The sequence below is a fragment of the Crinia signifera genome, chromosome 7 (genome assembly GCF_055691185.1).
Source record: "Crinia signifera chromosome 7, ASM5569118v1, whole genome shotgun sequence".
Taxonomy (NCBI): Eukaryota; Metazoa; Chordata; class Amphibia; order Anura; family Myobatrachidae; genus Crinia; species Crinia signifera.
Genome location: NC_139223.1, coordinates 38668228 through 38683486, shown reverse-complemented (window position 1 = coordinate 38683486; position 15259 = coordinate 38668228). Strand labels below are relative to the sequence as shown.

Below are 15259 nucleotides of genomic sequence, written 5' to 3'. Positions count from 1 at the left end.
ATCAGCGTGTCGGGGGGCGGGGTTAGGCGGGGACCGGTGTGGCAGAAGGGGGGGCCTGGTAATGTTGCTGCATGTGTGAGGCAGCAGGGGGGCGGGCGAAATGTGGGATAATGATGATGTGCCGCAGGCGTGGTCCAGCCGTCGCCCGATCCAGATCAGCGTGTGGGTGTGCGGTGTTAGCCAGGGACCGCTGTGGCAGAAGGGGGGGGGGCGTGGTAATGTTGCTGCAGGTGTGAGGCAGAAGCATACCCTCCAACATTTGAGGGGCAGAAATCGGTACACATTTAGGAAGGGGGCGTGACCACAGGTAAAGTGGGCGTGGTCAGGCCCCCTTCCCGAATGTGTACTGGGCAGTTTTTGTCCCCCATATTATTTTTTCTTGTGGACCGAGACAGTGTTAGGTAACACAGTGGCCCTGTGAGGGGTGTGACTGTCACATGGTGGCTTGGTGGGCTGCTGGCATATTAAATCAGCATATTTAATATACTTAATATGCCAGCAGCCCACTACTAAGCCACCATGTAACATGAGCTCTGCAGAAACAGGTGTAACACGATGCTGCAGTGATAATTACAGTGCAGCCTACACCTACTTGCTGCAGACTCTGGAGGATGATCGATCAGCTGTGGCAGGCAGCGGCTCCGGACCGGGACGGTGACCCGGCTGCTTCGTCCTCCTGGAGAGATCCCCCCTCATGTTCACCCCGGCTAGCCACCGCACCGTCTCTGGCCGCCTCACATGATTCGCGGCCTAACTTCTCATGCGCAGACAGTGAGGTCAGAGTTTCTCATCCTTCCCCTGCGAGCGCAGTGTGTGTTGCTGGCGGCAGGCGACGTCATGCAATGGCCGCCGCAATGCACTCATGGGAACGGAGGGAGGGGAGAGCCGGCGAACCAAACAGGGCAGCAAGCAGCGGGGCCAAGGAACTGCTGAGCCGAGCGGCAGCCAGGAGGAGAAGGAATGCACTTTTTCACAGGGTACAGTTGGAGGGTATGCAGAAAGGGGGCGGGTGAAATGTCCGGTGGGGCGGTGGGACGCCGCGCGGGGTGTAGATGCCTTATGGGCGGGCAGGGGATTAGTGTGTTAGGGGAGGGGTTGTGGGTGGTGAGCAGGCGTGGATGGAGTTAGTGGGCAGACATGGGGAGTGGTGTGCGAGGAGGGGTGTGTGCTTGTGGAGAACAGTAGGACGGAGGTGCCTTGCTTTTGCAGTGTGGCTGACGGTGGATGGGCCTGTCAATCACCCGTGAAACCCCGCCCACCGTTTGCCACACTGCTTGACTGACAGATCTGGCTAAATATATAAGAGATGGCACTATAATGGAAACTACTGAGGAAGAGAGGGATCTAGGTGTCACTATTTCAGGGGACTTAAAAGCAGGTAGGCAATGTAACAAAGCAATGAGGAAGGCAAGTCAGATGCTTGCTTGCATAGGGAGAGGTATCAGCAGTAGAAATAAAGAAGTAATAATGCCACTGTATAGGTCATTGGTACGACCTCATCTAGAGTACTGTGTTCAGTTCTGGAGGCCATATCTCCAGAAGGATATAAATACATTAGAGACTGTACAAAGAAGGGCAACTAAAATGGTGCATGGCCTACATCACAAAAAGTACCAGGAAAGACTAAAAGATCTTAATATGTATACTTTAGAGCAGAGAAGGGAAAGGGGGGACATGATAGAAACTTTCAAATATATCAAGGGTTTTAACCAGGTCCAGATGGGAGACATTCTTCACAGGAAGAGGAGCAGCAGAACACGAGGACATGCACTGAAACTAGAGGGAGGAAGATTCAGGGGAAATGTGAGGAAGAACTACTTCACAGAAAGGGTAGTAGATAAGTGGAATAGCCTCCCATCAGAGGTGGTATAGGCAAATACAGTAGAGCAATTTAAACATGCTTGGCATAGGCATATTGATATCCTAACAAAGAAATAAAAAAAATAAGGATCAAATATGGTTTGAGGTAACGTAGGGTTTAAAAAAGGGGCAGACTAGATGGGCCAAGTGGTTCTTATCTGCTGTCAAATTCTACGTTTCTTATGCATACACACCTATACAAAATGACATTGGGTAATCAGACCAACGATTGCATAGCTGTGTATTCAGCTTTATCTACAATTGTGGAGCTAACAGCTACTTTTCGGTGCCAGAGGAGTTCCCATTCCAAAATAAAAAACAATGCATGGCGCAGGGCCACACCCACCCAGCGGCTGCCCCAGGGTCCTCTGTCACAGTATAGAAAATACAATTGATCATCTGTCTCCTATACAGTTTGGAAACCATTCTCTGGACCATTGTCTAGGAGCCAGCAACACCACTGCCTTCCATGCTTGCAGCTCACCAGGTAGACATCCCAGTTCCCCCAGTCAAGCATACAATGCATGAAGGGCCTGATTCAGTCCTGACCGCTACTCTGCAAGTCAGGACTGCAGCTGCCCAGAGTGAATTATTGTTCCATACAAGTCTGCGAGCGGCTTGTGAAAATATTGCTGATTGACGACCGGCTGCAAATCCATTCACAACTCACTCACTGTCACTTTTTACCAGTGTGTGTCTGTGTAGAACCCGGAACCTTCCACAGCTCTGCGATAGAAACAGACTGATCGGGGCCTAAGCAGATGCCAAAGGCCCTCACAGAAAACTCGCACAACAGCCATCAGGTCTGAATCACCCACTAAGTACTTACCAGAGGTATAGCACTGATCTGTATCAGAAGGTGAGATTCCTCCAGGTCCCCATACTTCTGCTGGAAAGGTTTATATGCGCCGTATACTGCGTCCACCAGCTCCGTCACCTTCACCACATTGTGCTCCCCTGACAAGGAAACCATCGTACAGTACAGTTTCAATAAGCAAAGAGGCCCAAGTTTTCATTCTTAAACAATTCAGCTACAGGACACAAACTTATTACAGTTAGTGCACACAATGGACTTTAACTTGGGGTGCCATAGGGTCCTCTGTGATGTGGAGGAACACGTTAGTGATTCTGCTCCTAGGAATAGTAAAACATACACACAACAAATCGAACAGAAAACAAAATGTATAAAATTAAACAAAGTAGGAAAAAAACATATTTCTCAAATTGAAGAGAATTATGGGGGTATTCAATCTCGAACAAATTTCCTGGCCAAGCAAAAAAATCAGCAATAATCCACCAATCAGTATTCAATCACGGACATTTGCGGCGGCAAAATACGCCCAAATGAAAAATCAGCACTGGGATTGAATAAGGCAAGTCAAATTCGCCTAAAATAAAAAAAAAAAAAAAAAAAATGGAAAATTCACTCGGGATAGAATACCCCTTTAAAGACAATTCTGTATTTATAACCCTTTGGGCTATTTCACACTGTCCGGCTCCTGCCGGATGGCAAAATCCCACACGGCTTAAAAGCCGCACCGTCCCTGCAGTGTGTAATGGACAGCTATGTGTCTATTCACACGGGACGGTCACGGCACGGCTGCCGGGTAGCAGCCGGATCTTACCACTGCAGTGTCCGGCTGCCGTGCCGTGGCCGTCCGTCCTCACAGGTCAGCGTGTGCTGAGGGCGATGGGGGCCTTTCACACACACCAGTCATTTGGTGTCCGGTTTTAGCTCTCCACCGCCACCAAACGTCACTTCAGTTTCTACCCTCAAATTTACACAGCACTGGCTCACGGAGCCGGTGCATGTGTTAGGCTGGTTTCACACACTCCGGTTTTGTCCGGAAGGCAAAAAGCCGGACACATTTTGTCCGGCTTTTTGCCTGACAGTTGTCTCTTTCACATGCACCGGCTCCGTGAGCCAGTGCTATGTAAATTTGAGGGTAAAAACTGCAGTGACGTCAGTTTGGGGGCGGTGGAGAGCTAAAACCGGACACCAAATGACCGGTGTGTGTGAAAGGCCCCCATCGCCCTCAGCACACACTGACCTGTGAGGACGGGACGGCCACGGCACGGCAGCCGGACACTGCAGTGGAAAGATCCGGCTGCTACCCGGTAACCGTGCCGTGGCCGTCCTGTGTGAATGGACACATAGCTGTCCATTACACACTGTAGGGGCGGCACGGCTTTTAAGCCGTGCGGTAATTTCCCGTCCGGCAGGAGCCGGACAGTGTGAAACCAGCCAAAGAGACAACTGTCAGGCAAAAAGCCGGACAAAGTGTGTCCGACTTTTTGCCGTCCGGTCAAAACCGGAGTGTGTGTAACTAGCCTTTCAGGTCCAACGTCTAGTCAGGCTCAACAGCGCTAGAGCTAGTATCAGATCCATTGGTGAGCCGCTTTAAAATGAGAACATTGACATTGAATGTTGAACAATGTAGACCATTTTTGAATAATAAAAACAAATAACCAATTACAATTAATTAAAAAAACGTTTAAACTACTGGTTGAATTGCAAGAAAAACAAATTGGACTGCAAAGGGTTAATACAGTAAATCTATACTTTTATCTCTGATCATGAATAAAGACATATTTGTGCAAATTCAGGAGAGATGATAATGCAGAAATGAACCCAGAGTATATAATTAGGCCTATTGTTTGTTTATGAAGTATAGTTTGGGCCCTTATTCTGGTTCAATCGCAAAGGCAAATTCCTTCTCAAATGGGAAAAAAACATGCTGCACTGCAGGGGGGCAGATGTAACATGTGCAGAGAGATTTAGATTTGGGCCAGTTATTTTGTTTCTGTGCAGGGTAAATACTGACTGCTTTATTTTTACACTGCAATATAGATCTCACTTTGAAGTAAAACCCCACCCAAATCCAATTCTCTCTGCGGGATGCAGTCAAAATCCCGACCGGGTCAAAATCCCGAATGGATCAAATTACCGACAAGGAGAAAATCCCGACAAGGAGAAAATCCCGACATTTAAAATCCTGACAAGGACAAAATCCCGACATTTCAAATCCCGACAGGTCGACATGGGTTTTTTCACTGTTTTTTGACCCGACGTGCCGACAGGCGGTATTTCATGCCCTACCATCCACTAGGGCGTGGTGGGAGAATAAAAAAGTGAGCCGAGCGCACCGAGGCACCATGCCCGAAGCATTGCGAGCGAAGTGAGCAATGCAAGGGGCTGCGGTTCACTTCCAAATTAATTTGTCCATGTCGACATTCGGGTAAAAAAAACTGTGAAAAAACCCATGTCGACCTGGGGACCGAAAGTCATGTTGACTGTTTCACCTGTACATTGTATATGTCGTATTTTGACCTTGTCAGGATTTTAAATGTCGGGATTTTGTCCTTGTCGGGATTTTGACCCTTTCGGGATTTCATACCAAATCCGTTACACCTGCCCCCCCTGCAGTGCACATGGTTTTGTCCATTTGAGAAGGAATTTGCCTTTGCGAGTGAACCAGAATAACCCCCTTTATGAGAGACGGATACACAGTCCGTCAGACAAAGAGAGACTGAAAAAAAAATAAAAAAAAGTGTGATATCTGCATCTGAAGGTCAGTTAGTTTACTGTACAATGTCCCTATAAACTGTATTACAAAAGAATTTATAATTGCAACTTATTCATGGTCTATTTGCTAACAGTGAAAACAAATATCTATATCTATTGATACATGTTAAAGTAAGCAACAGGTTATATATAGTAAAACCTCAGGTTCACAAGCATCAGCTTTGGCTGAGTGGGCGATAATGTGCTGCAGCCAACTACATTTTGTGCAATAAAAATACTTTGCCATTTTTTTATTAGTTGTGATATGCAAACATGTAAAAGAAGTGAGGAATGTGAGTTTTACACAAATATGGCACTACCAAGTGACTCACTTTCTGACAGATCACACTATGAGTTATCAAAAAATTTATTTAGCTTATGATCCATTTAAAGAAGTCTGTACTGCATGAGTCAGAAAATTACTATTCAACTCTAACGGATCGAGCCAGGTAAGCTTGAACCATTGCATGCACAAATTATGATAGACTAATTAAATATTTTATATAATGGATTTTTATTAAACTAGGATGGGCTTATAGAAACACAAAAAAAGTATTTTTGTGTTTTTTTTAAATAAAACTATAGAAGTTATACACGTGTCATGCACCTGCAACATAAAAAATGGCCCTGCTATCATGGAACAGTATTTTAACTGCGAAAGGGGTTTTTTTTGGTAAAAAAAAAAAAAAAAAAAAGACAGGCATGGTCCCACTTTGTTCTTATGTTTCTTCAGTAAAGAAAGATTTTCTACTTTGTGAGCAATACATTTCTTACGCCAATTTATGAATATATATCTAGAAATGTCCTCGATAATTATAAGACAAATATTTTCATTTACTGCTGACTTCCCCCAATTTCAATCCAATTCTGACCGATTGTATGTTGATTGTAGGTAAATTGGGCATGTTTTGGCATGTTTAGATACGATGCACTTCGCCACTACACATGGCATGATCTGCTCAGTGAGGCTGCCACTGGCTTCGGCACACACAACAAAAAGGGGCTAGTACTACCTCCTTTTCTGCACCCCCAACAAGCCAGCAGCATGTCAATCAAGCTGCAGCAATTGAGGCACTGTCCCAGATAGGAATACGCACACTGTGGGTGCTCAGATCTAAGAACTTGGTGTACAAACATTGGGTTTACCTACATTTTGGTGTTCGACCCAGATTGTGCATGTTATGGATTTCAGGATGGCCCTACACTAGCAACAACACCCGGGACCCTGCAGCTGACCCTCAGCCAGTGAACATGATCACATTAGGAATTATCCCCATCTTCCTTAACCATTTTGCCTATTCTCCCCCTGCTGACCCACAGTGCTGCCGCAGGAATCCCTTCCTCCTGCAATCTTCTCAAGCAGAGTATGGGTACTGTGTGAAGGACATGGCAAAGAGCATGGTAAGTTCTTGTATTGTGGATATTATAAAACAGCAATTGGTTGCAGCCTATTCTATTTCTGTCCCAATCCATTGAGTGCACAAAAAGAAATCCCACCCTAAGGTGGCCATACATCTACAGATAGATTGTCATATTGGGCTGGTTGGAACAAAAACCTGGTAATGGATGAGAGCAAATGACAGTTGACCATTTGCTTTGAAATGCTGGAAAACTGCCAAACGGTCACTCAGATATTACCAGGTTTTTGTCCCAACCAGCCCAATCTGACAATCAATTTGTAGATGTATGGCCAGCTCTAGAGGAATGAGTCTACAAATCGTTCTATAGGCATTGAGTCATGAATGGGTTAGCAATAAGCCATAATAACCAGGATGATGCTCTTGCATGACTATTCTCCGTGTAGGAATTAGTCTGTCTTCATGTTGAGGATCACAGCAATTGGTTAGGATGGACTATGGTCTACAATGGACCATTTGTCTATGATGGCTCAAGGCCTATGGTCTAGGACAGTGTTTCCACACTTTGCACCTCAACGCACACTAAAAAAAACAGGTTTCAAAGATATCCATGGTTGAGCACAGATGGTTACATTGAAATAACTGAAGTACTGTACTGTTCTCAAGCATGGCTATCCTTACAACATGGATGGTTAGTGTGCCTCAAGGACCACGTTTGGAAATCCCTGGTCTATGATCTTCTATGGCGATCTATGATTTCATTTGGATTTGAGAAGTAAAATAAAAAACATAAAAGTCTCTTACCAATATTGGGGGTGATCGCCGCCTCCAGAGCCTTCGCAAAGTGACTGGTGGTCTGGTAGAGCTCCAGCAGTGTGCTGAGCTTGTGTTCGGGACTGGCCCGCTCCATGGCAGTGCTCAGGCACACCGGGATGGATGGGACCATGGCAGCCAGGGTCTGGATCAGCAGGACAGTCACCACCTCATGCGGCTTCTTAAATACCTGTAAAAGCAATAAATGCATGCAATGTGTATATAGTGTTAACAATTGTATAAACACTTGTTGGGGAACCAGGGTCACCAGCATTCACTAGGAACATTTACATATTATAAGAAACATCCTAATCCCAATGCTAGAGATGCTTCAATGTAGGAGGGTACTACAGAGAGCAAGGACCACTTGTCTAATTCTCCACATAATCTACTTCATGTAACAGTTTATCATCTCTGTCCATGAGCTTTATTACACACACACACACACACACACACACACACACATAAACAGAGGGGTACTTCACTGGGAAGGACTGCAGGCGGCACTCGGTGGGCTTGTAGTGAAACAGATGGTGATGTTTATTTAGTCATATCGACGTTTCAAGACATATATGTCTTTTCTTAAGGATAATAAACATGTAGAGCAAACTACATCCAATTTCTTCAACTTGTCCCTATTCCTGGCCTCCTCTGGAGGAAAAAACACCAGGAGCACGATCTCCTGGTTTAAATGAAAATTTGACAATACTTATATAGAAACTTAGGCACTGTTCGAAGAACAGCCCTGTCATCATGGAAAACAAAAAATGGAGACTTGCAAGACAAGGCCCCCAATTCTGAAACTCGCCTAGCCGAGGCTATGGCCAATAAAAAGGTAAGTTTCCAAGAAAGATATTTAAGATAAAGGCTGAAACTGAGGTTTTTGTACAACTGACAAAACCAGACAGGTCCCAAGGCGCAACCGGCTGCCTATATGGGGGTTTAAGTCTCATAACTCCCTGCTGTCTGTACCACTCTTTTCTGAAAGAATATGGATAAGGCCGACAGCTGTACCTTTAAGGACTGCAGGCTAAGCCCTGCTGAAAAACCATCCTGGAGGAACTCCAAGAGTCTAGTGACCTTGAACCTAGAGGTTTGTACCTTCTGATGTTCACACCATCTGATAAATTTTCCAAACTCGATGGTAATTAGCTGCTGAAACAACCTCGCAAACTGCAGAGTCTCAAAGGTTGCCACCATCTTGCCTAACAGCTTCACACCCTGCTAAAATGATGAATTTGGTGACTGGAGAATCAAGAGGACTAACTGGCAAATGTCCACCACTTTGGACTGAAGCGTCTGAGTGGTTGTTAAATAAGACTTCTGGAGATTTAACAAATCACTCATGGTCTTGAAGAAACTACATTGCAATGGTCAGATGTTCCTGCAACTTCTCCGCTGACTTCACCTTGAATAGGAGGTCGTCCAAGTACAGAATAATCACTATTCCCCTTAACCTGAGAGCCGCTGCCATGACAGCCATCATTTTTGTGAAGACTCTCGGCGCTGTGGCCAGGCCAAATGGTAGGGCCTGGAACTGTAGAGGAGTTTCTCCTATGGCGAAACGCAGTAAAGACTGATGTTCCCTGCAGATAGGCACAAGAAGATAAGCATCCTGGATGTTCACTGATGCTAGAAATTCTCCGGTGCTTAAAAGCACTGATCGAAGAGATTCCATCCAAAATGGTCCACCCACAGGTGAAGGTTTAAAGACTTTAATTTTAGAATGGGTCTGAAAGACCCGTCTGGTTTGGGGACCAAGAAAAGAATGGAATAAAATCCCTTCTTCCTTTCCTGCTGTGGTACCGGAACCACCACTCCCTTCTCAAGAAGAGACGTTGCCGCCCCCAAGAGAGCTTTCCGCAAGCGAACCTCCCGCGGCAGGGGTGTTGGGAGAAATAACTTTGGGGGAGAACCCCTGATATTTATCCTGTAACCCTGAGAAAAGATGGAGAGAACCCAATGGTATGGGGTGGAGATGTTCCACATATCCCGAAACTGCAGGAGGCGACCCCCAACTCTGATCCCACTCCGTCATGCTGAGGATTTATCCTGACTCTGGGAAGGGTGTTTCTTAGCAAAGGCCCCGAAACGGGATCTGGGTGCCCTCCTTTTGCTGGAGGAAAACTTTCCTCTTCTTGCTTGTCCTCTATTGGACGCACCCCCTCGAAAGGAGGAGCAAAAGGACGGCCTAAAGGCCCCAAACTTAGACACTGAGTGCTTAGATGTGGTGTGCAGGAAAGTGCTCTTTCCCCCCTGTGGCTGCTTTTATAATGGACTCAAGTTCTGCCCCAAAAAGAAGTTCTCCCTTAAAAGCCAAAGACTCTAGAGACTTCTTGGATTCACGGTCTGCTTCACAGGCTTTAAGCTCAAGAGGTCTCCTCGCTGTCACAGATGTGGCCGACACTTTTGACGCCATCTTGGTGCCTTCTTCCGCAGCTTCACAAACGTACTCTGCAGCACACTGAAGCTTTTCAGCCAAGGCAAAAGCTTCAGAGTCAGGCTGCAGTTGATTACATAAGGCATCAGCCCATTTCATCATGGCCTTCGATACCCAAGAAGAGGCAATAATAGGGCGTAAGGTAAAGCCCATACCTTCAAACACAGCCTTAAGACAGCCCTCAATCTTCTTTAAATGCAGCACCCCCTTGAACCGGTAAAGCCATGGATATAGACAACCTGGCAACACGCGCATCCACCAGAGGGGTCTTTTCCCATAATTTGACATGCTCCTCTGGCTTTGGATACATGTTTGGAAATCTTTTAGGCATAAGGAACCTCTTATCAGGGGTCTTCTGTGCTTCTCCCAGTAAAGCCATCATGCCCTCATCTGAGGGAAAAGTAACTGAATCTCTGCGTATTTTCTTGAATACAGAATGAGCTGGCACTTTATCCTCATCTGATAGATTCAGTCTGCTTAACTGCAAGGATCAAATCCTCAATACCAGGGACAGAAGATTCATCTTCTTCCCTCTGGTCCCAAAAGACATCCTCAGCGCACACACCTTCCTCATCATCAGAATCTAAATTCAACAGGGGAGGTGTAGATAAGGGGGTGTCTGGGAGAAGTAACCTCAGGGGTCTTGGCAAGCTGTTCCATAAATGCATTCATTTTATGAACACAGTGTTCTGCATAACCTGCAGTAAAGCTGGGTCCCCTGAGATGGGGTAATAGAGCCCACAGACTGTTGAGAGTGGGGAAAAGGGCCAGGGGATTTTACAAGATCATTCCTTTGCCTATTTAAAGCCTGCACCAAAGCATTCATAGATCTCCCCAAGACAGCCGCCCACGCAGGTTCAGGCTGCTCAGACCTCTGGGCTTGAGCCCCACTGGGCACACTCACATGAGGGGCACAAATCCCCCTGATCCATCTGTTTAATAATTAATCACATTTAATTTAACACCACAAAATCTGCAGTTAATTAACATGGCAGGCGCTCCCTCCCCAAGAGCAGCAGCACTACACCTTTCTGTCATAATATGCACAGTGCACAATGTCAGGCGTCTGCACAGACTAATGTAACCGTGCACTTATCTGTCTGCGCTGCTGCAATGGATCCTCAGCGATCACCAGGAGAAACTTCCACTCTGATCTGCAGTGTAAATCCTCCCTCAGCTCCACAGTGTGAAGAGAAAAGGCGCCAGAACAGAGAGCAGGAAGAGACCAAGTCTCTGCTTCAGCGGGGAAGGAAGCCTATTGGCGCCTTTTCCCCCTTTTGCCGCTCCTACCAAGTGTTTCTCCTCACCTCCATTGTTTCCAGCTACGCTGGACTCCTGTAATAGGCATCAACTCCATTTCTGGATTTCAGCCTATAAACCCCCCAAAATGGCAGCCGCCATAGCGAGAGATCCATCCCCCAAGATCCCTCCCTAAGCAGGGAGCCGGTTCAGGACTCACCCCGGGGCCCAGGAAACCTCTCTTCCTGGAGGTTAAAGCACTGTGCAGAGAGGGCAGACAGTGTCCTCCTGCACACAGAGAGCTGACTGGACGCACTTCTGTCAGCCTCTGCTGCTATCTGTTTGCATAAACGTCCTCTGGAAGTTACACACTGGAAAGCCTGCACTAACTAGTGGATATTAATAAAATAACAAACACCTAGCTACTCTAACACAAAATGGCTGCAGCACACAGCCAGTCAGCACAGCACCCACTCCGTGGGCACCTAAAACGAACTGAGTAATTCTGGGATGCAGAAGGGAGGAGCCTGCCTCTCAAAGAAGTCAGCATAGGTGCCTTGCTCCTCCGGACCCTCCTACATCCCATGGTTAGCTGTGTCACCAGGATGGACCACAGAGAAATCATGTTTAATATTCTTAAATCCCTGAGCGGGCCGTTGGGGGATCAGGACATGAATGCATGGGAGCCATAAGAAAAAAGCTGACATAAAGCCCCCATACATCTAAGATATACTGTTTTCAAACTTCCCTTTTTCCATCCTTACTGGAAATGGCCAGGATCGGGCATTTTTAACATGGTTAATTTCCACGGTACTTGTTTCCTAGCACGGCCACACCAATTTCCATCGGGGTGGTCGTGTCGGAAAAATCGCGTCGATAGCATCGCATGCGATTTGGTCGCATGCGATGCGACCGACCCGATTTTTTTATTGAATCAAATGTGAATAGGGTCCCTGGGACCCGATTTTACATTGGATTCAATGTTAAATATTCCCTAGACCCCTAATTTTACTGCGTAAACCCCACCCCACGATTGACGTGAACCCGAAGCGTGGCGAGCGTAGCGAGCCCGCGAGGGGCGGCGGTGCGCGTCCTCCGACCTTTTCATTCCCCTACTATCCACCTCGGCGTGGAGTTGAGAATATATAGTGTGGCGAGCACAGCGAGCCACCGAGCCACCGAGCCCGAAGCGTGGCGAGCGTAGCGAGCCCCGCGAGGGGACGCGTATAACTTCACAGGTATACGCATGTGCTCGCCACGCTTCGGGCTCGGTGGCTCGCTGCGCTTGCCACACTATATATTCTCAACTCCACACCGACGTGGATAGTAGGGGAATGAAAAGGCCGGAGGACGCGCACCGCCTCCCCTCGCGGGCACGCTGCGCTCGCCACGCTTCGGGTTCACGTCAATTGTGGGGTGACGACGGGGCCATATATAATGTGAAATGGGTCATATTGGCCCATTTCACATTTTTTACTATGTGAGATGGACTTAATCAAGTCCATCTCATCTTGTGCCATTTTAATGGCACAAGACCGACGCGATGCTCCCGATTTCAATGTTAAAAAATATTTTAACATTGAAGCCTATGGCAAAATCGGGGGCATCGTGTTGGTCGCGTTGGGGCCAATGTTAATGGTCCCGACCGACGCGATGCCCGCGATTTTCCCTTTGACAGCAAAATGGACCTGATTTCAAAGGAAATCGTGTCCATCGCGGCCATCGTGTACCTTAACTTAAAAGGTACATGATGGCCGCGATTGTGGCCGTTCTAGGAAACAAGTACCATTTCCACAATTCTCAGATTGACAATTAATCGATGGCTGCCAGTCGGTGTTTACGGCAGGATCGTGGAATCGGGGAATAACCATATGAGGACATTCAGCTTACAAATCGCCCTGGCATTTAAATTCAGAGGGAGAATAGCACCTACTTTATATTTTTCACATTTTTTGACTGTTTCAGTGATTCAGACTGTCGGAACGTCCCAGCAGTTAGAATCCTGGGCCATTTTTGTTTCTTCCGACTGTAACTCGACAGTTGGAATTCAATTCTGGCTGTTGAGTGTCGTCAAAAAGTGGCTGCAGATGCGTCAATCCGCGGTAAAACAGATCTGACTTTTTAAGAGGTCGGATCCGACACTCTTCAATGCTGTCGGTAACAGCAGCATTGAATAGGTGAGGGACGATATTTCCCCTTTTGTGTTCTGAAGCAGCACTAAACAGTATGAGAACACAGCCTAGCATCTCACTAGCAAATGCTATCATTATGGAGGCAAGCAGGACTCCAAGCCTCCTGCCTCAGAGGTCATAAGTTCCTTCCAACGTGTCTAAAGCCTCGTACACACGGTGAGATATAGGCTAATGGACAATTTTGACTAAGCAATTTTGGCTAGATGCACTGGAGATTTTAACAAAGTGATTTTGTCTTATTAATGATCATCTATGATCTAGTCAAAATTGCCTTGCCTGCACTATGCTAGACAATATTGACTAAGCAGGAGAAAAACTGGGAGATTTTGGCTAACTTTCTAGGAGATATTGACTATCTAGTCAAAATCTCACCATGTGTAAAGGTGCCCATACACGTTACAATTATTGTATACAATATTGTATACAATATCGCATCTCATCCGATCTCGGTTTTGCGATGACATCAGATGAGATAAGATCTAGTACAAAAAGTACGTGCTGCACATACTTTTTGTACTAGATCTCATCTCATCTGATGTCATCGCAAAACTGAGATCGGATGAGATGCGATATTGTATACAATATTGTATACAATAATTGTAACGTGTATGGGCACCTTAACCCCTTAAGACAGGCATGTCCAAACTATGGCCCTCCAGCTCTTGTGAAACTACACATCCCAGCATGCCTTGTAATAGTTTTAGCATTTCCTAATAGCAAAACTGTAGCAAGGCATGATGGGACTTGTAGTTTCACAACAGCTGAAGGGCCATAGTTTGGACATGCCTGCCTTAAGATAAACAATCTTCTGCAATGCATTTAAAAGATAATGGACACACATCAGCTTGGGGAACTAGCCAATCATATCGCTTCCACGACATGGGTGGAATATTTGGTACTTGTGGATTATCACGGCTCCCATCGCATGCCATATATAGTGGCATGCGATTTTTGCCGTTTTTGACAAAATTGCATGCAATCGCATGCGATTTGATCGCATGCGATTTTTAACAGAAAAGCATCCAAATGTATTGAATTTAGTATGAAACATGTTCAATGGCCCCCAAATGGCATTTTTTAGGCTGTACCACCCCCACTATCAACGTGAACCCGAAGCGTGGCCAGAGCAGCGAGCCCGCGAGGGGCGGCGGTACGCGTCCTACGACCTTTTCATACCCCCACTATCCACGTCGGCGTGGAGTTGAGAATAGAAAGTGTGGCGAGCGCAGGGAGCCACCGAGCCCAAAGCGTGGCGAGCAGAGCGAGCCCGGCGAGGGGACGTGGACACCTGTGAAGCCCGCGAGGGGACGCGTATACCTGTGAAGGTATCCGCGTCACCTCGCGGGTATCCGCTGCGCTCGCCACGCTTCGGGCTCGCTGCGCTCGCCACACTTACTATTCTCAACTCCACGCCAACGTGGATAGTGGGGGTATGAAAAGGTCGTAGGACGCGTACCGCCGCCCCTCGCGGGCTCGCTGCACTCGCCACGCTTCGGGTTCGCGTTGATAGTGGGGGTGGTACAGCCTCAAAAATGCCATTTGGGGGCCATTGAACAGGTTTCATACTAATTTCAATACATTTGGATGCTTTTCTGTTAAAAATCGCATGCGATGCGATTTCTTCATGTACGATGGCCATCGTGGGAGCCGTGATACTCCACAAGTACCGAATATTTTCCTGGTCTCTGAAGTTGGAGGCCAGCTGTTCTCCTTATAGGTTGGCTGAAGGACAAAAGATAGATTCATATCTGCTTTACATTCCTGTAATACTGATAGCAATCTTTCAGGTCAG

The 15259-nt window shown here is 46.7% G+C and overlaps 1 protein-coding gene across 3 annotated transcripts in view; it reads right to left on the bottom strand.

Annotated features, from left to right (window-relative positions):
* Positions 1-15259, bottom strand: part of COG7 (component of oligomeric golgi complex 7) — a 61581-nt gene that overhangs the window by 18526 nt on the left and 27796 nt on the right. For all 3 annotated transcript variants that reach the window (XM_083152860.1, XM_083152859.1, XM_083152858.1), the window contains exons 8-9: positions 7588-7786; positions 2690-2817 (exon numbers count right to left, since the gene is read on the bottom strand). In XM_083152860.1, coding sequence (XP_083008986.1) covers positions 2690-2817; positions 7588-7786 — 327 coding nt within the window. The remainder of the gene's footprint in view (positions 1-2689; positions 2818-7587; positions 7787-15259) is intronic.